The sequence below is a fragment of the Trachinotus anak genome, unplaced genomic scaffold (genome assembly GCF_046630095.1).
Source record: "Trachinotus anak isolate AG129_WGS33_773 ecotype Australia unplaced genomic scaffold, CSIRO_AGI_Tana_v1 ptg000007l, whole genome shotgun sequence".
Lineage (NCBI taxonomy): Eukaryota > Metazoa > Chordata > Actinopteri > Carangiformes > Carangidae > Trachinotus > Trachinotus anak.
Window position 1 is genome coordinate 1347769 of NW_027273858.1, and position 22065 is coordinate 1369833.

Sequence of the window (22065 nt, forward strand, 5' to 3'; positions counted from 1 at the left end):
TTTATGTTCAGATTTATATTCCAGTCCAACATCGTGACTTGATGAGGAATAACTCAGCAGCTCTCTGGCTTCAGGTACACCTACCACTTCTAAAACCTACATTAGTTGGCTGCTACCACCTAGTGCGGATGTGAAACATCTTCATGTTACCTGTGAAATCTTGGATGACGCACTTGATAGGAAGAGCGAAATGCGTTTTCTAGGCGATCTGAATATTGATGCATTCAGTGATAGCTGGGAGAAGATTGTGTACCTTTCCTGAGATACTGACATTACCATCCAGAAAGTTAACAAACAGGTTTGATATGACTACATCAACACATTTTATTAACATACCTGAGCACTGTTGCATAGCTGTATCAGGTTGCACTCGGTTGCAGTGATCATAACTTGGTTGCAATTATGCAAAAAAAAAAAGAAAAAAAAGAGAGAGAAGAGAAAGAGAGAGAGAGAAAAAGAGAGATAAAGAATGATCAAACCTAATAAATAATTTTCCAATTTTCCAAATCGCATTAAAACAAATACTAGATCCACTTTCAAGAAAACAATAAAAAAGAATCTAATAAACTGTATGTGTTTTCTTCTCAGATTTTTTTCTTCTGTTTGTAATGTCTAATGATTTTATGATGGATCCTTGTGCCTAATATACTATGATATGTACATAATTGTAGTAAGTAAAAAGAACAAGTTTACTGGATTAGCATTTTGTTTCCCAAATGCCAACAATACTTGTTTTTACTTCCATGAGTAAATACAACAGTATGAAACCATTCCTGCACAGTGATTCTACTATACAGTGTAATAGGATTTGTTTTTCCTGTGGGGACTGAGTCCTTTTTAGCTTATCCTTGTTGTTTCAGGGATAAATGTGAGCAAATAAGACCTTTGTTAATGTCACAGTACACACTGCAGTGTTAGAGTTTACAACTAAACAAAGGATTAGAGACTGCTACCACAGCTGTCCAGCAGAAAGCCTCATATGATCAGTTATTCTCACTTGCTCCTGTGGAACCTGAGTTTGAAATAAACAAAGATGATTAAACCTTCATACACAAAAGAAGATGATGCTTGTAACTTATTTTTTGGGGAAAAAGGAAACAGGAAAACAGTTTTTTTCCGGTTCCGGTTTCCGGTTTGTTGAAAATGAGCCACTCACTGTTTGATATAAGAGCTCAGGTTTATTCACTCTTCTCTACAGAAGAAAATATTTACCAAAATCTCTAATACAGAACATAAACGTTATTAACCACTGTTCCTAATATATACATGAAGTTTGTTATCATGAGAGACAAAGAAAGAGGAGCAGGGAAGAAATATGGGCAGTGATACACATGTAAGACAAGTACATACCATTTACAGAGAATGCACCTACGGAACAGGGCTATCCTACCTGAACAAAAGTAATGATCTGTGAACACACGTGCTGGACTGGAGCGATCTGGAAAATACTTCTCTCTAGGTGGACTAGGAAAGGAAACACACTCCTGTCTTTAAAACAAACTCTACAATAATACTGACAACTCTGATGATCTTTACATTTTACTTTTCCTCTAATCTAATGAAGCCTTAAAAACACCCCTCACCTTATACAAGCACAGCAAAATAGACCCAGGAGATCTTACTCGTACTCAGCATCCAGCTTCTAGAATGTGTGTGTGTGTGTGTGTGTGTGCGTGTTTGCGTGCGTGTGTGTGTGCGTGTGTGTGTGTGTGTGTGTGTGTGTGTGTGTGTGTGTGTGTGTGTGTGTGTGTGTAGCACCCTCTGGTGGATGATGGTTAAAAAAAAAAAGTGGTTCTGGTGTAAAACTCAACAGAGAGTCTGGAGTGATCTCTCTTCTGATGTAGATTTTCAGAATACATACATGAGAACTGGTGTAGATACAAATAACACATAAATTCATATCACTTATTAATGAATACTGACTGAAACGAGAGCAGTGTGGAAGGGTACGGACCTTTTGGAAATAGGTGTATTCATGATTTCATTTGGATAATTTATAATAATATTTCTCAGTCAGCATCCAATAAAAACCAGACATCTTCCTTTAAAGGTTTGTTTACTCTGACTGACTGTGGCTTTTTCTCTGTTCTGCTTGAAAAACTGAAACACACTTCAGAAGAAGTGCATCATTTGATATATCTGTAAAGAATTTTATCTGGATTTATTTATTTCAAAAACTACTCGTGCAGAAAAAAATACTTTTAAAAACAGTAGAGTTACTAAATAACTAAAATAATACAGAGCATTGTTGCAGTTTTAAAGTTTTGGTTGAACCTGAAAACCATCAGGAGCAGGTTTTAAGGTAATATGGGCAGATTGATACTGTAATAAATGCTCTGTCTATTTTTATTTTATTTTTGGTTGACCATCTCTGATCTTAGATGTTTTAGAAATCAGCAGATCTCCTGGTCACTTTGTCTGCATCCAAATTTAAAAAGCTAATTATAAGATATATAAGAGATACGGTTCTAATTATAAGAGATATAAATAAAAAACAAAATAAGCTTGTCTGATTTCTCTTGTGGAGACATTAGTATTGCAGGACTTTTGCCAATATTATAATACTATATTTTTATGTACTGTATGAATGTAATCTGAATATATTAGGCCTGCTGTCATGCAGTTGTGTGCACTACATGTGGGGTCTTTCCATGCCCTTTATATCTTCTGTTATTTGATCAGACCAATTAAACACGTCAGAGTCCCTGATCACCTGGTAAATCCTACTTGGGTCAATAAAGTACTATTCTATCATATAAATATCATTTTACATCCATCAACATTGACAGAATTATCACCAAATAACTAATTAGTCTAGGGTTCAACTAAATTTACTTACAAGCCAATTCACTCTAAAATAATCCTTTAAGTATAAACAGTTACAGAGGGAGAAAGTGAAGATGAGCGATGCATTGGCAGAAGATGAAATGAAGTTTGTCTTTGTTTCAAACCGGCTGAGCTGAAAGTAAACAGCTGTGGACATTACAACAGACAATTTCAAAGATTCCCTGAATCCTGCTGGAGGAAAAGAGAGAGAGGAGGGACGAAGAGAAACAGAGAGAGAGAGAAGCATGACATGGCAAAAAATTCAGAAGTGGAAGAGGTTAAAGACTTGATGTTTGATGCATCACAATATAATTGAGTTGTTACTAAAACTGACTAGATCATGACTCTGACCACAGGTTGTGACAGTGAACTCGACTTTAGCTGAAACCAAAGGACAAAACGAAGCTGGAACAACAGTTTGAAACAGTCAAGATGTGTCATTTTCCCCTCGATGAAAATCTGTCCTCTCAACTTATTTCACAGGGTTCAGTTTGTGAGAAGATCTTCCAAACCACATCAGGAAACCAAAACTTAATGACATAACCAAACATTTAACAGTGCAAAGCACTGGATTCATTGCATTGAGATTATTATATTATGGCTACAATGTTGGAGCTAACAGTCTGAGGGCTATTTAATAGGCACATCTTTTAACACAAAGACAATGTCACACACAAGGACCATTTTCTAAATTAAGGAACAAAAAAAAAAACACCTGGACAAATTATTTTAAAATCATAAACAACATTTGTTATTAAAGCTTCACCTCAAAAGATTTCCTGCTTCAATAACTGGTGATGAATGGTGATGTGTTGTCTACAGGTCTTAGTGTCTCCAGGTTAACCCGGGTTTTCCCTCCACACACCTTGTTCACACACAACTCTCCTGCTTCTGTCTTTTTCATAACGATGTCAAACACAGAGAGCTGTGAGGGTCTCTGGAGGCCACGGTGGAGGCGTTCAGCTCCTGCACCGACAGCAGCTGGTTCCATCTGTAATGTACATGTCTTCCTCCAGTGTGTCAGACATGAGATCAGTTTGTACACAGTTATGCTGTAGTTAAGGTTAGTCGACTGAAACCTCTTGGTAAGAGTCAAGAAAAGTTTGTGGTTACAGCTAATTAGAATTTTAATTGTTGACTAAGTCAGGACTAGAAGCTTCGATACAAGACAAACACTTAATCACCCGTCGAACACCCAACTGCAATTTGTACTGACATTAAAATTTTCTGTTCACTGTTTAGCAAATTTGCTCAATTTAAATATTTTTGATTAATTTTTAAAGCAGAATGAATTAATTCAGACATTCAAACTCTCAGCTTTGTTTTTGCACATTAGTAGTAAAAAAAAAAAAAAAGTGTTTGAATGTCAATTTGTTTGCAATAGAGCTGAAATGACTTGTCAGATAATCAATTAGTAGATCGACCAAAAATAAATCGGCAACTATTTGATAATTGATTAATTCTTAAGCAAAAATGCTGCTTCTCAATTGTGAGGATTTGATGCTTTTCCTGACTCGATTGAAAGTAAATTGAAATCACCTTCAGCTTTATGACAATTTTACGGCATTTTATAGACCAAACAATCAATTAATTAATTAATCGAGACAGATATTAAGAAGATTTGTCAGTATTGAAAATAAGATGTTCATATCTCTGCAGTTACCACAAACCAGTTGTTGCTTATGCAGGTTAATAACTGTGAGGATGTTTGGGAAGCTGCACCTTTGTTCATCTGTGACGACTCAGGCCAAGATTTTTCTTTCACACGAGTGGAACCAAAAGGAAGAGACAGAAGCATCCACCTCTCCAGTGACCGGCGGGTTGACAGTTTCTACAGTTTCATGTGTAACTTCTCGGTTGCATCAACCCCAACCTTCGTCAGGAGGAGGGCTCCGAGCTACATTTCGCTGCTGGGGTCCAGGTACAGCACTGATATTCAAACCAGAGCCCTTGACAGAAATAGTTACGACAATTGGTGGACTGGTTGAAACCCCCTCTCTGGTGATGACGCATGTATGTTGCAAACATTTAACAGTGGAAAACAGACACTGGAAAGAAGAGACTGTTGATGATTCAGTTTTCTCGTCATTTCATCACAAAGTCTTTCTTCTCACCTCTAAATGTTCACATACTACGGAGATCAGCAGTGGTGTGTGCTGCTCTATACATGAATTTACCTTCATCTAAAACATCATGAAAACAGGAGAGGATCAGACCAAAATGAATGGGAGAGGGGGAACTCTGTGTGCTTGTGTGTACCTTAAAAACCACAGACATTGTTCACACTCAGTCTTCCTTCACCCTGCTGTCTACACCGTGATGAATTCATGTTAACTAACTCCAAACATGACACGACTCCTGGATCTGCCCTAATTCAAGAGAAAGAGATTAACAGTCAAAACATGGTAAAATGAACTGGACAGTCGTGTTTTTACCAGACGAGGGAGCGCCACTGCGATGACCAGTTGTCATTTCAGGAACTTCACAGTCCAACACAGTCAGATGTGTTTTCGTTTTGTCCAGAGACAAACTGGTGGTTGACAGCTGGAGCCTGTCAGTCCACTGAGACGCTGACGCTCAGCCTTATTAGGTTTTAGCAACTGTGTGGAAGATGTGTACGTCTCATTAGTGTCCTTTGTTTGGTGTCCCAGCTGCTCCTAACAGCCATTTTGTGCCCCACATCACAAGTGTTGTTTTAATTGAACTGGGGACGACCAACAGCGCAGGTGAAAGAAACAAATTAATTGTCCTACAAGATCTGGCTCGCCCCAGGTTGCTGGGAGCCGCCACCGTCCCCCCGCTCTGACTGGTGTTTATAAAGGTCACACGGCATGAGAGGGAGGGGGTGTCCCTGCTCGGCCAACACTGAGTCATAAGGCGGTGCCGCCTCCAGTGGGAAGGAGATGGATGCGATGTGTTGGTGCTCCTGCTCCTGCAGTCCCAGCGGGTAGTGGGAGGGGGAGAACCAGCCGGCGCCGGCCGAGGTCTCTCCGAGGTACGGAGAAGGATCTGCACCGGTGAAGCCAGGCTGCTCCTCCTGCTCTGGCCCTCTCTGGCAGGGGTCCAGTAGGGAGTAAGGAGGCGGGTCATCTGTTGGTATGTAGATCTGAGTCGAACCAGGGCCAACACACTCATCATAACTATGGAGATGAAAACAAAAATGAAAACCAAAATTAATTTCTTTTAAGAGACTGTCTTTGCGGCTTGGATGGTGGCGGCATTTTATGTCAGGAGAACAGCTCAAGGGTGAAATGCTTAGATTGTGGTGGTCAAAGATCAAAGGTCAAGCTTATAGACTTTTGAGCTAAATTGTGTCATTATTGGCGTATAAATTTGTGAGTTATGCCCAAAAACATGTTTTGTGAGATCACAGTCACCTTTGACCTTTGACCACCAGATTCCATTCAGTTCATCTTTGAGTCCAAGTGAACGTGTAGCACATTTGAAGAAATTCCCTCAAGGTGTTACAGAGATATTGTGTTCACTTGAGCCAAAAACATGTGTTGTGAGCTCACTGTCCTTGACCTTTGACCTTTAGCTACAAACACCTAATCAGTTTGTCCTTGAGTCCAGGTGAATGTTTTAACCAAATCTGAAGAAATTCCCTCAAGGTGTTACAGAGATATTGTGTTCACAAAACCGCTTTTTCTGAGGTCACCATGACCTTGACCTTTGACTTAACCAAAATCTAATCAGCTTGTCCTTGAGTCCAAGTGAATGTCTGTGTCAGTTTTTTTCCATCAAGACGTTACTGAGATATCGTGTCAACGACAATGAGACCGACGCACAACCTGAAAACATTGTGCCTCCGGCTCTGACTGTCTCCTGCGTGGAGACATATTGTCTTAGTGGCTCCTCTCACCGTGCAGCTCTGTTGTGTACTTTTCTAGAAGTGAATCCCATTGCCCTTGTGTCTGTGTGTGTGTGTGTGTGTGTCTGTGTGTGTGTGCGTGTGTGTGTGTGTGTGTGTCTGTGTGTGTATGTAAGCTATGTCACAGCTAATTTTCTGATGTTCTGACAGCTGTCCAGTTTCATCTGTCTCCACACTGACAGGGGCACAAAAAAGGAAGAAAAATGACTTTCAGTGAAAAATATTATGCAACAACATCTTAAAACATCACCTGCTCTCATGCCCACTCGTTTGCACACCCCCCCCAAAATCGTAAATAGATAATTAGTTGCATCGGTTTCACATTAGTAGTGATGCTGCTCAAACCCAAACCACATTTCCCAAAAATCCTGCAATCTGTCACTTCTACACCTCCCTCAGTCCTGCCAGATGTGATGCAGCTGTGCACATTTAAACCCACTCTCAATGGTTTATAAAATATGATGGCGATTACAGGAATAAGCCACATTTAAAGTAAATTATGTTTTTAATTGATGTGAAAATGCTGCATGTTTCATGATCAACATGGATTCTGACCTGCAGGACACACACACACACACACACACACACACACACACACACACACACACACACACACACACACACACACACACACACACACACACACACACAGCCTCCTTCCTGCTGTTTTGGCACACTTCCCTGATGAACTCCTCCAGCAGCCCCAGAGGTCAGGTTTCTACCAACCTCCTCCCACAGCCACAGAGAGGAGAGAGAGAGAGAGAATAGAACACATGAAATAGAATAAAACGAAATAGAAAACAGAATTATAAAATCACAGTGGGAGTGCATGTGTGTGTGTGTGTGGTGATAATGGTAGATGATGGTGGGGGGGAAATAGGAAGCAGTAAATCAGAGTAACTCAATCAGCACAGTGGTTAACTATATCAGTCTGGTACCACAGTGCTGCAAGTGTGTGTGTGTGTGTGTGTGTGTGTTTCAGCTGTGTTAGAGTTAGAGTGTGTTTGTGGGGTGGGGTGGATCTATTCTAACCTCCATGTGAGGACACGGCTCAGTCAGTAAGACATAATGTCCACTGCAGCCCCCCCCCCCCCCCCCCCCCCCCCCCCCCTCCCACACACAGACCACTGGTAAAAGGTGATGATACAGTTCCTGAAATGTGACCCTCTGGTGACCTGAGCTCCTCTTGCAGAATCATCAGTGTAAGTCAGTGTGAGCTCTTTAACTTTGCACGTGTTAATTAGTGAATCACTTCTTAGTCATTTATCTGCACAAACCAGACGGAACAAACATTTCTAAATAAAAACCTCAGCAGCTGGTTCAGAGAACTGGTGCCTATTAAATTCCAGTTCAAGCTGTGAACAAACCAGTGGGGACATGAGCACACACAGGGGACTGAAGCTCCTGTGAACGGCCCCGAAAACGAATGCAGATTTACTCACTTCAGTGTCGTCTTTTATGAAGTGCTTATCCTGTTAACTGTGGTTTGTTTCAGCGTTCCTACGTAAAGTATCATCGCTGTGTTGTGAATTCATCACTTCCTTTTAAACTGTAGTGGTTTGTTTGTATGAGATGATTTTTTAGAAATGATAAGAGCGCTCTTTTACATCATCTGTCTCCCTGACACCCTCACACACCAAGTTCTTTTCTTGCTGATTATTTTCTTCTGCTTTGGGAAAACTGACCTCAAACACTGATGCCAATGAGGCGTGTTGAGGTGAAAATTGGAAACGGGGATTCGGCGTGCTCGGCAGGACGAGGGTGTTTCAGAGGTGTCGTAACACGCTGTAAATCCCAGCGTCTTTGGCCTCTCAGGAGTTACGGGCTCCTCCGCTCCCCTGCAGCCTTCGCCTCTGTGTGTCTGTGCTTCTGCAGGAACCTCGCACTAGATAATGAATGTGGTGTTTTACACTCGTGTGTGCTCTGCTAACGTGTGTGTGTGTGTTAGCGAGGTGTGGCAGAGTGAAAATAATTCGTCTCCTCTGAGACACACGCTGGGAGTCAGGGTGGGGAGTTACAGGAGTGCTTCTGTTTGTCTGTCGCTCTGTGTTTGTATCTGCTGCCTGCTTCTGTTGAAGATCCAGACACATCACACAAATGACCCAGAAAATAAAATTTGTTAATTAGACAGTCAAAACAGGAAGTTATTATTACTTAGTGGCAAAATAACAAAAGGAGAAGTTCCACGCTCCTCCGACAAGGTTAAGTTCTTATATCTGTTCTGTGTATAAAGTGACTGGGTTATAGGAGAGCACTCTCTCCTCTCTCTCTCTCTTTCCTCCCTCTTCTTTTTTCTTTCCCCCTCGCTTTGTCTGAGCTCTGGACCCGCCCCTCAGTCTTGACTGTACTTTATGAGTCCAGATCTTTTTTTATACAGACAACGCAGAGGAGAATCAATAGATCTGAAACATTAGTCTTTAATATCTAGACAAAGGTTAGACTGACAGCCAGTAAATTTAATTGATGTATTTTTTGAGTTTTCCTGTTGATGAACTGGCTTTACTTTCTCCGACTACTCCAACACCATAAATTAGAATTTCCAAAGGTAAATGACAATTACTGGGTGTGCACGGTGAATACAAGGAGCTCTAGAAATTAAACTGTCAACTGTAGACAAAGGGAAACCTCAGTGGGTCCCAGTGTGGGTGGAAACAGGTCTGTGTTTTCCTTTTTGCAATATTCTTTACTTAGATATGCTCTAACTCGGTGGTTCTCAAAGTAGGGGTCCTTGAGAGGGAAGGGGAATAATTTATTTCCACTATAACCCCATCCATAAGTAACACAATGACAGAATATATGACTATTTTTGTCATGGGTTTCAAACACTTTCTGTAATGAAATATTTAAAAGCAAAAATCTCATCAGATGGCGTCTGTGTCAGTTCACGTGTCCTTGATGTGAAAAAGTTAGAGAACCACTGAAGCCCTGAGGCTTCCCTTTGTCTACTATAAATAAGACAGTCTGCATGTTTTCTCTTGTGCAATAAAGCACAAGAGAAAACATGCACCACTATTTTTTTTAACAATGAATCAAATGACTATGCATATTGTGATGTGGAATCTGCAGCTCTGTGTAGCCTTTTTAACAGGACTGCATCAGAAAAAAGGAGGAAGCAGTGGAGACTCCTGATAGCATCACTCACTATCTTCATTTCCTTTGATAATGGCCATGATCTCAGTTTTGTGTCTAGACCTTGATGGATATTAAGATGATAGAGAAGGAAGCCAGATACACATGGGTCAGTAGGAAGGGAAGACCTCTGGCATGTGTTCATGCATTGGTAGTGACGCTCCACAGAGCTGGACACAGGACAGCTCGAGCTACAGCCTTCAGCATATGGTCCTCTGTGTGTGAATGAGTGTGTGTCTGTGTGTGTGTGTTTGTGTGTGTAAAGCTGGCATGTTCCCGCTCTTTACCAGTGTGAGAGGTACTTGCCTGTGGAGTAAGAGAACCATATAGATGCTGCATTCATGGTTGTGTGTGCGTGTGTGTGCCTCATGCCAAAGCTGTTTTATTTTCTCAGGATAAAACAGCTGACAGCATGGAGGCCACAGTTTGTCTCAGCCTTTTAAATAAAGTTTTTAGATAGAATTTAACAGGTTTGATCAGATCACGTCGCTGCAGGGTCCAGAGAGTAGAGGTCATGTGTCTCCTGTCGCCGTGTTCATTTTCCTCTTTACACGACCTTTCTGTGACAACATCACTTTCACTCTACAACATGACAGGACAACAGGTGAGATCTGAGGTGAGATCAGTGTTGTTTCTGAGCCTCCATCACTGCTCTCACCTTCTCTCTCACCTTGTCCGTCTTTCGTGTTCACTGTCACTTGTGCTGTGAAGTCCTGATCCCCGCTGCCCAGTGTCATCCTTCCTCCAGAGCTTTCACTGCTCTCTGACAAAATTGCTGTGAGACATCTTGACCTGAGAACACTTTTCCTGTTTTTGTCATTGACACTGAGCATTAGTGTCAAACAGACCGACACAGCATCAAGGAACAAGCTAATTCTCTACGTCTGTTTTCAATCTTTTTAATAATGTTATGTTAAAAATGTATCACACAGCACCGATGTTGTTATTTGGTGTTTTACAAACTAGAATCACAGATTCACGATTGTATGTCTCCACCACTCAGACTAGTTTCAGGTTACATCCCTGTTACATCCCTGTACAGAGTCATGTGAAATACAGGTCACAGGTCACACTGACCTTTGAAACTGTGTTTCGTGAGGTCGCCGTGACCTTGACCTTTGACCTCTGACAAAGGGGGGGGGGGGGGGGGGGGGGTCAGACAGGGGCCCTGACCAAGCGTCCTGTGGTGATTTGTCTTTAGGTCTAATGATGTGTTGTATCAGAGGGTTTGGATCAGATTCAGACAGCTTCTCCAGCAAAAACTCAAAACCAGCTTTAAACCAACAGCAGCACTTCTGTTGTGTCGAGTTGTGATTTTTTTTGTGAACAACCTCATGTAAAAATTTTATTTAAGAAATTCAGTCTGAATTCTTCTGAATTTCCATATTGTTGGAATGAAATGAAAATTCCTACTTCTGTGCTAATGATGTGAACGGTTACAGTCATGTGTTTTCTATCACAGCAGGAGCACAGAGGAACCGAGTGACATCAACGACCTCGATAACAGTCAGAGAGAGGAGTCTCGCCACCAGTGGGTCAGAACTGAGGACGCCTCTTTCCTGCCCTCTAATCAACCATGACCTGGGGGACTGAGCATCTTCTCACACATTCTCTCATATGATTATGCACACATTAGTTTGAGTACATGTGTCATGTATAACCACATGATTACGATGTTGTTAAGTTGTTTGGAAACTAAATACAAAGAAAGTCATTATGAAGCGGTTTAGCCTGGAGGAGGGGTTAAACACGTTTCCTGTGTGAAAACAACAGGATGTGTGTCTATAGGAGCTTAAGGAGGATGTTTGAGATGCTGTGACGTACAAAGGATTAGAGAAGAAGAATAAGTCTTCAGACGAGAGAAAGTCAGGCCGGGTCATCTTGACATTTTGATTGAAAGGATGTGTTAGTTACAGTTGGTGTGTGTTGATTACTATAAGAACTGAGGAAGAGGCTGCCTCACTCTCTTAATATATCTATAGATAATGTGAATATTGTTGTATTTGAGCACCAGCTGGTTGCACAAAGCACCTTAGATTTTCTACTTAAATATAACATTTAAGGTTTAATATTCTCCTAAACTGAGGGAGTTATTTAAGGGTGTTACACAGACGCTCTTAAAAGGTTTCCTTAGTTAAGGAAAATAGTTAAGTCATTTACAGCAGTAATAGAGATTTTACAGTGGTAAAATTCTACTGTTTCCATGGAGACTCTTTGTTTGCTAGCATTAGCTCGTGATACCTGTTAGCACCGGTAACATTAAGGGAGTGCGCTGCCATAAACTGACGGTCATGTCTGTAATGTAAAATCAATTCCTCATCGTTAAGGGTCAGAAAATACCTTTATTTTTTCCTTACTTTGCTTGATCGGGTCTTTTTAACTTTAAGTGATTCCTTAAGTATATGACTAAGATAAGGAGAAAACCTTCAATACTTAAGTGAACATTTTGAAGAAACCTTTGAGCAACCATTTTTACTTTAAGGATAACTTAACTCAGACTTAAAAAATCTTTAAAAAATCTTAACTTAAGGTGTTTTGTGCAACGTGTGCTGGGACGTCAGCTGCACATCCAAGACATTTTCTCCAGTTTCGTCCGGTCACATGACAGAGTAAATGTGGATGTTGCCCCGTGTCGCCATGACAACTTAATACAGTGTTTACAGCTTGTTGTGCTGCTCTAAAGTGGCCATAGGTTTAATTAATGCTGTTTTAGAGTATCTCAACCGATGAGAAAACCAAGACTCTGCAACAGTTTGCTTGCTGCCTTATATTCTTCTGCAGCACAAAGTAGAAGGGAAGTGTGTGTGTGTGTGTGTGTTTGCCAAAGCCCAGCTTCTCCCCAAGAGGAAGCAGAAGCTTTCAGTCTCCACAGGTGAGCTGCTGATCCATGAGTGTGAGTGAGTGCTGGAGAGAGAGAGGGAGAGTGTGCGTGTGTGTGTGTGTGTGTGTGTGTGTGTGTGTGTCGGAAGTGTAACGTTCACAGTCTCAGCAGGTGAGCTGTTGATCTGAGTTCTCTGAGTTTCCCTCAACCATCTGTGGCCCACACACACACACACACACACACGCACATACGCACACATACACACAAACTTTCTCTCTCTCTCTCTCTCTCTCTCTCTCTCTCTCTGCAGGATCATCACATGACTGCAACTACCTGCTTGCTGACAGGGCTCCAAACAACAACTTGCCAGCATCATGGTAAACAAAAAGTGTGATCTGTATGTATAGACACTAGGTGTGTCAGAGTGTGTGTTTGTGTCTGTGTGTGTATTGGCTGCCGTCCCACGGTCCGGGCCAAAGAGTCCGGCTCTCACACAGCCTGTCCAGAACACCCTGGTTACCTGCCAGAGCTCTGACGTAGCCCTCTAGCTCCCCTTTCTTTCTTTTTGTCCTTTCATTTCCTTTTCTCCTCTTTCCTTGTTGAGACGCTGCGACGTTGTTTACTCTCACACTCTCATGCTTCCACTGCTTAAGCTGAAGTGAGAACAAACAGTGTGTTATGGTGCCTGTCCTGTCCTGCTAATCAGCACGTTAAGGATTTTTCATAAACACTGACTGAATGGATTCATCAGAAGTCAGGTGGTGGCTGTAACTGCAGCTGGGAACATCTTCTTGGCCCACATTAGTCCCTGCAGCACCGAGCATCATTTAAACACCACGGCAAACCTAACACCCGCTGCTGACCAGGTGTGTCCTTTCCCAGATGATGTATTTTTCCAGCAGGATAATTCATTTTATCTGTGGTGCGAGATAGCACCAAGAACGCGACAGGAGCTTTGGTTTAGTCCCCAGATCACAGCCCCCGCCACAGACCCTTAGCCTCACATTCAACATGATGAATGTTTGGCCAAAAACCTGCAAGAACTGTGCAATAGGCCTCCTGTTGTAGCAGCATGAATCAAGATCCATATGGAACATTTGCAGCGCTGTGTTGCATCCAATGGGACCTTGAAGCATATGAGCTATGTGTCGCTATAACAACGTGGCTGGTTTGAAGAAATCCTACATCCATCACACTGTCAGGTGACTGGCAGGTGGAGCACTAAGACAGAGGCTTGGTGATCTGTAGACTGAAAAGAGAGGTGGACGTAGCCTCCGTGACGTCACACGCAGGTTTCTGAGGAGCGGCTCTGAAGCTCAGAGTGAGCTGTTGCCATTTTGGCAGAGCCTGGCTCCGCCCAACTCCCACCTAATCCAAAAATGGGTAAAGGGGTGGAGCTAAGACTTCAGCGCATGCCGGTTTGTGCTCAACCACCTGTCACTCAAAGCACCTGCTACACATAAGTTTAAGTCCTAATGAAATTTAAATGGGTGAGTTATATAAAAAATCAAATTAGCTAGAAACCAAAACTATACTTTGCACCAGGCTGTAAACGTGTTTATTTCTGCTGTAAAGTTTTAACATGGGAGTCTATGGGGACTGACTCAATGTTGGAGCCAGCCTGATCATTTAATGGTACCTGACTGGAGAATTAGCGCCACCAACTGTTTATCTCAATTAATCAACTCTTTCTTCTGCAGATTTTCTGGGGCTACATTTCAATGGGAATTCAACTTCAGTAAGAAACAACAACCAACCATAAAATTCTGTGAACGCACCACTGATGGACAGAGAGCTGGATCTAAACCTGATTAACTAGTCGATACATGAATTCATCAACTATGTCACACTGTTGTGTTACTAATTGTACCAATGAAGAACTAAAAAATTGTAAATTTGCTGCCGCTGTGATTTACATCTCTGACCAGCTTTTCCATGGCAATGGCATCTAACAGCAGTTAGAGCCAAACTGGTAGAAAACAATCATAATGTCTCATCAACTAAACTGAAATAACCTAAATTGTTGGTGATCACATAAACCTATAACACTGATGGATTATCCAGGAGATGCCTGTGTTTTCACATTGACAAACATTCAGGATATAAATACAGGGAAGATTTTAAATGGGAATTTAACAAACCTCAGATCGATCAGTTTGGGTGAAGCGGGTGTTTCTGAGGTAGAATGAGGAAAAGACTACAACACACACACACACACACACACACACACACACACACACACACACACACACTCACATTCACACAAACACACACACATACTGCAGGGGAGGGATGTATGTGAATTATTAAAGTTGCCAATTAGACCAGCTGACATTTAGCTCAAAAACACCATGACATTGGCCTTTAGCAAGCTCTTTCTTTCTCTCATTCTCTTTCTTGCTCTCGCTCACACACACACACACACACACACACACACACACACACACACACACACGGTGCACAAACACTCATTCCTCCACCTTCATAAAGGGCACCAAAGGTAGCAGGGCTCTCTAATAACTGAATTACCACAGAAGGAGGGTCAAACCAAGTGAACAGAGAACAGCAAGGGACTTGGGCTGAACTGTCAGTTATGTTTTATATTTGACATTTGACATAATTGGAAAGAGGAGGAGTGGTCCACCTTCTTATTTTACCTACATATTGTAACTTGTTGCAGATGAGGAAAGATTTGATTTTAACCTGATTTTCACCAGAACAACAAACTGAAAACTGTTGTGGAGCCGCTGTGAACGCCCTCTGATGATGTAATAGAAATCATTTGAAAGGGCAGCGGCCAATGGGAAAAGTCCGACACTCAGCCGACCAATGATGCAACTCCATCACTCACTCACTCAGTCACAGACATTTGCCCAAAAACAACCCTGCAAGGAAAAGTCCAGCTGAGAGTTAGATGAGTGGCTAAGGTCTGTAAGCTACATATGAAGCTAGTGTTAGCAGCCTGCTAACCTAGCTTAGCACAAAAAATGGATAAAGGGGGAAACAGCTAGCCTGGCTTTGTCCAAAAGTAAAAAAAAGCTACTCTAAAGCTCATTAATTAACACGATATTTCATTTGTTTAATCTGCTTAAATCTTTGTGCTAACTTTACTTATCCAGCTGCTGGTATAACTTCACAGAATAGAAACATGAGAATGGTATCAATCCTCTCATTTAAGTCTCTGCAAGAAAGCGAGTAGATGTATAGCTGTGAAAACGGCCTTTCAAAAACAGGATTTTGCACCTGAACATTGAATAATCCAGCTGCCTCAGATTCACAAAGCTCTTACCGTGGAGGTGAGTCCGGGTACAGGGTGTTGACCTGCGACAGAGTCTCTCTGTATGAGTCAAAGTCTAAACCAGGAGGATAGTCTTCAAGGCAGGTAGACCTCAGTTCTCCTACTGAACCTCCATAGGAAAAACCATCTGGTCCTGCAGAGACAGAGACGTGGAGTTAATGCTCTGATTGAACCAGACTTTTATCATCTGGGGGCATCCAGTCACATTACAGTAACTGAGGTGATGGACTGCATTTTTTATCCTGTACAAATCTTTCATATGTAATTTGTTTTCAGAGCAAACAAGACTCCAGCCGATGCATCTTACATGATGACTGATAAAAAAGAAACAAGATAACAGCAGGACTTCTAAGGACAATGAAATGCATGAGGTAATTTGTTTTTCCTCTCCATCCATTTAAAGTCTTGGCACCAACTATTATTTAATATTTGCTTAGTGCCTTGAAATATTTACACCCTCTTGGGAAACTGAAAACCGACTAAAGACTTTGGAAGCACATTACGTGTGGGTGCAATGACTTTCAGAATAACCTGAGCAACAAAAATGTGAGGCAGTGTTTCATTAGTTAAGAAATGAGCTTGAAATTTGTCACAAACTTTAATCTTAATATTATTGTTACATACAAGCTGATGCATCTTTAACAACTTGAGGTTTTTCTAATTTCTAATAATAAACCTTTTAAATCCTGATGATTTGTAATGACTTCAGTTGTGTCAAACAAAACCTCCCATGTAGGAAAATGAAACTTCTGGCCTAACATGCGCCTGGGTCCTCCGCCTGAGTCTGGTCCATATACTTATGTGTGCCAGAACTGGTCCAGATGTGGAAGTAGCATCTGACAATCATGCTATATATGGGCCTGATTCAGGGCATGGATCCAGGCGTATACTGGGCCAGAAGAAAACAAGCATGTGGTTGCATTTATTTTGTTATCTGGGCCTAATGAGAAACTAATGGATGTGGCTTGTTTATGGAGTTTAATTGTGTTTCTGTGAGATGTAATGAAAACCTTACACGTCTGAATGCTGTACAGTCTTTTAGTGATAATGCAGCTGTTACCTTGTACTTTATTTGTGTAACTGCTACAATCCTTGATGAAGGGAGGGGGAAGGTTGTGAGTCAGTTATTAATAAAGCCACCTGTAGGCTCTGTCAGAGAGTCAGATGCAGTTACAGACTGACCGTAGCTTGCTCGGAGGTGTGGGTTTCGGAGTCGACTGTCTTTGCGCAGGCTGCCGACGATGATGGTGATGCAGGAGAGGAAGAGGACCAGACCTATAACGATCCCCGCCACCACCAGCGGAGACACCAGGAGAGACGCCTCCCCTCCCGACTCCCTCTCGCTGCGGCAGTCTGGGTACTCCCCATGGCTCTGGTTGGAGCTCACTGCAGGGTGAAGGAGAGAGATGGTGTGTGCTCAATAGTAAAGCGAATATCAAGCATCACTAAAAGAAAAAAATAAAATAACTGATTTGAAAACAAGTGTTGTGTCTGTGCAGTTTTTCTGGTTCTGCTTGATGTTTCAGGGCACAGTGACTGTAGACACACCTGTCACCTGTCCAGGTGCAGCTACACTGCACACCGAGATGAAAGCAGCTTCAAATAAGTTTTAAAAGCAGGCTCTGCAAGTGCTTGTGATGACATCGCTCCTTGTAGTTGTGAGTGTCCTCATACAAACAGAAAGGCGAAGTCGACTGGCAGTGGAAAAGCATTTACCCATGTTTAAAAAAATTACTCATACCCTCTAATTTTGGTGGAAAAAGGGCAAAGTTAACGATATCGGAGTGTTGGACAGCAGCTACACAGGGCATCGTCTCTCCTGACTGTCTATAGAAAGTCTCTGAACAGGCAAACTGCTCAAGATGAGCATTTCATCTCGATTATCTTGTTTTCATAATAGTTGGAAGCCAATATTATAATTGATAATAAAAAATATAATAATACTACACATATTACATATTGCTAGTATGTAAGTAAATGCTATACAGTAAGTTGTGGGAGGTACACTGAGCAAACATGAAGCAGAACTAGCATTAACTTGTCATTGCGTTGATAGAAGAACAACACTCATTCTCGTCTCCGCTCTGTTTTGGTTTCCATCAACTCCTGAGGGAAATATCTGGTTTTTTAGCTGCTTTTTATTACACAACGTTCATCAAGTAGTAATTAACTTTGTGTGTTTGCCTTTTGGTGCTGGGCAGGTAGAGCAGAGTGGGTTTATCACAGCTTTCTCACTGGGTTAAAAAGCCTGTGATCACCTGTCAGGACTGTGCCGATGATATCTATCTATCTATCTATCTATCTATCTATCTATCTATCTATCTATCTATCTATCTATCTGTCTGTCTATCTATCTATCTATCTATCTATCTGTCTATCTATCTATCTATCTATCTATCTATCTGTCTGTCTTTGCAGTGACAGTTCACCAGGGAGTCGTGTTATGCAACTGCTGTCTTACCGTGCACATGTCACACTCCCTCCTTCTTCTCCTCTCTCCCCATCTTTCCAGCTCTCTCTCTCCCTGAGGACTTATTCCATTTCAGTGTGTGACAGATAATTAGAGCTAGAGTCTAAACACGCACACACACACAGACACACTCTTTCTCAGTCGTCATCATCATTAGATTACAGAACGATCCGGTTCCTCTCCACTTCTGTTTAATGTCTCATCCGTCTGTTTGCTCTGCCTGTCCACCCTCTGCCTGTTTCTCTGTCTATCCCTTTATCTGTCTTTGCACCAGTCACTCTGGATCTGTCTTTCTGTGCTCACAACACAGCTCAGAGAGGAGAGACGATCACACTCCCATTATGCTTTTTCTTTCTTTGGCTTTGTTCCTGCTGCAACCAGAGAGGCTCTGATGCTGTCGCCCTCTGCATCTCATGCACCTTACTTTGAGGTTTAAATATACTCAAATTAGACGCTGCATCTCTGACGTGACAAAAAGTCAGTCATACATTATTCAGTGGAGTTCATAATGCTGGCATCACAAATCTCTTTGTCTGAGGTGGGGTTACAGGTCACATGTGTGCAGGTTCAAACTCACAAGTACTGTGTGTTCTAGTTCAGAAAAACAAGCTCAAAGTTATTTTAAAAATCACAGAATATGGAGTTTACATTGGTTTACATGACAAAGCCCTCTATGGTAATTATGACTCTTCTGGTGGATGGACAGGAAGACAAATGTCAGACTTTAAGGCAGAGACACACTGGATGTGTTTTGTGTGCGTCTTGGTTTTCATTTAAGCACTAATGTTAATAGATTATTTATATTTTTTCTTCCTTCTACTCCATGTTTTCTGTTTATTTGATGTTGTATTCCTTCATGTTTTAATGACTGGTTTTAAATGAAGTCGAGAATTTTGTATCAGCCCTCTGGACTCCCTTCCTCTCCTGCACAATTTATCTACATATTTTTTACTGTTTAATGTCTATGACTGTCTTTACTGTCTTTATTGTCTTTATGACTATAACTATCTGTGCAAATAAACTTAGAACTAAGAATTAGAGCAGACACGTACATGGTCTTGAGAAAACAGCTCGAGAAAAGACCTGTTGACAGTCATATTGACATCATACGAGCAATATTACACAAAACTGACACCTTCCAGTATAGTCTCTATGTTTAGGCTATATTTTTTTAACAGCTGCATGTGGAGACACTGGTGTTTTAGAGGCATTTTCTGTCAAAAATAAACCAGAAATTAATTTAAAATGAAGAGAAATCCAACATTTAAGCATCCTACAAACTGCTGTGTTGCATACAGCTGGTGTGAACACACAAACACGTGTTTTTCTGCAGCAGATCAGTAGCAGCAGCCGTGACACACACGACACACATCCAGTGGAGGCCGCTGAGTTACCAACATGCCTTTGGTTCAGTGTGTGGCTCCCATCACAAGAACTAAAAACTTGATTTTCCTTGAACGTTCCTTATGAAACACTTAACTATTTGACTGCATTCATGCATTCACTTTTTGCGTCTTGCTAATTTGCCCAGTTTGGAGAAAACACACTAATGTAACAACACGAGCTGCCACAACAGTACTGCAGGACATAATGTGTCATTTACAGCACGGACTGACCCAGAGGGAGGCTGCACCTCTCTCTGTCTATCACTGCACCGAATATGAAGCAGGAGAAACAATCAAAACCTCAGTGATTTACACTCACAATATCTTTTTCATTTCAGTCTCTGCGCTTCTCTATTGCTCATTTCTCTTCTCCCCCCCCCCTTGAATGTCTGCGTCTGTAATTCTGTTGTCCTCAGTAATTTGGTTTCACACAGATTCCCGAGAAGAGGAAAATGTTCTCTCACCCCAAATGATTCCCAGCAGACCTCTCTCCTCTCTCAGTGCCGTCTCCTCTCTCACACACTTCTTTGTCCGCTCCTTCTCCCTCGTCTAACATGATTTTCTCTTCATTTCGCTTCTCATCTCTTTCTCATAAACTCCATTTTCTCTCATACTCTCCAGGGGACACTCACATGGAAATCTATAATTATATAGATTCTGATTCACATAATTTGTAATGACAGGACACATACACACACACACACACACACACACACACACACACACACACACACACACACACACACACACACACACACACACAGTTGGCGGGATTAGTTTCCATCCAAATAGGGCACAAACCTTATGGATGTGAAATCATCAACAAATGATACTTGGATATTTAGAAAGGAGTAAAACAAAATGACATAATTAAAAGAGCAACACCAGATTTGTAGTTGTCATTTATGTTGTTTTCATAATTTCATTGGTTACACAAATTGCTTGATATAACGTCTTCAGCTGTTCCTGCTGATTTTGAGCCTGAGAATATTAGAGAAGCTGCAGCAGAGGATGACACAGTCAGAACATCGTCTTCATTAAAGAGGGGTTTGTGTATCTTCTCCTCGCTGACGTCAACTTTTGAACCACAACTACACTTCTTTGTGACCATTTATTCAAATTCACGGTCATGAATGGTTGTTTCAAAGCTTACAAGAGGCCACGATTTTGATTTTGAGGTTCAACTTTTACGATGATTTTAAGCAGAACTTTTACTCTCATTATTAGAAACAGCTTTGCAGGATATCAGCTCATCTACGACCACTGAGCAACTGATACGACAGTGTAATGCTACTGATGTAAAAACCTCTAACAGGGTAATCCTCATAGTAATGACACAAGGCTCCATCTCTCTCTAAATCTCTGATCTGTGTTCAGTTCCACTGACTGATCCCCTCTGCTTCCACTGCAGCAACAAAAAGTTTGATTACCGACAGTGAACTGTGATCAGTGCACACATGAGACGACATGTTCCACAGCTGGTTACACACACACACACACACACACACACACACACACACACACACACACACACACACACACACACACACACACACATATTCGGGCTACATTTTCTAAAGCCTGAAAACAGGTGCAGACGTCTATTTTGCTCTCAGACCACTTGAATTACATTGTGCTGAAAGGTGATTATGCAATATTTTCTTGTTGGAAGTTACTGCCTACCCCAGCTGTGATGAAACTGCTTTTTTTTTTTTTTTTATAGCTTTTTTCAGCTTCTCTCATTGGTTAATGCTACCTCTTCTTCACATTAAAATGACATCTCACTTCAAGAGGGAATTTGCTTCTTGTGTGTGGCTGAATGAACTCGATGTCCTGTATACCTGCCCTGCAAATGCCTTTTTTGTTCCCTCCACTTCAATGCGATTTGACACAGAGGAGGAGAATTGAAGAGCTACAGAGAGTGGGGTAACGGTGGAGAGAGAAGGCCACCGCACCGAACAGTTTGGATGGAACGAAGACGAGAGAAGACAGAGAGGGAAAAATTTAAATGAATGATGATAGTGTTAAATTTCAAAACCCTGAGGGGACTGGATGCAGAAGAGGAGTGTGTGTATTGGTGACTCTGGATAGTATGAGTGTAAAAATATCAGCCCTACACCCCCATTCCACAAAATAAATCAGTGTAAATGAACAGAGGGAAGCAGGTTAACAAGAAACCTATAAATCTTCAGACATCCAGCATTAGGAAATGCCATGAATCTTCTGCGTCACACTTTATTTGCCTCAATGAAACTGTCCTCTGTG

General features: G+C 41.5%; 1 protein-coding gene across 1 annotated transcript in view; it reads right to left on the reverse strand.

The window, feature by feature from the left end:
- Positions 1-1164: 1164 nt before the first annotated feature.
- bean1 (brain expressed, associated with NEDD4, 1) overlaps positions 1165-22065 on the reverse strand; it is a 45080-nt gene continuing 24179 nt past the window's right edge. The window contains exons 3-5 of the mRNA XM_071479878.1: positions 17128-17331; positions 15937-16078; positions 1165-5966 (exon numbers count right to left, since the gene is read on the reverse strand). Coding sequence (XP_071335979.1) covers positions 5576-5966; positions 15937-16078; positions 17128-17331 — 737 coding nt within the window. The 3' untranslated portion in view covers positions 1165-5575. The remainder of the gene's footprint in view (positions 5967-15936; positions 16079-17127; positions 17332-22065) is intronic.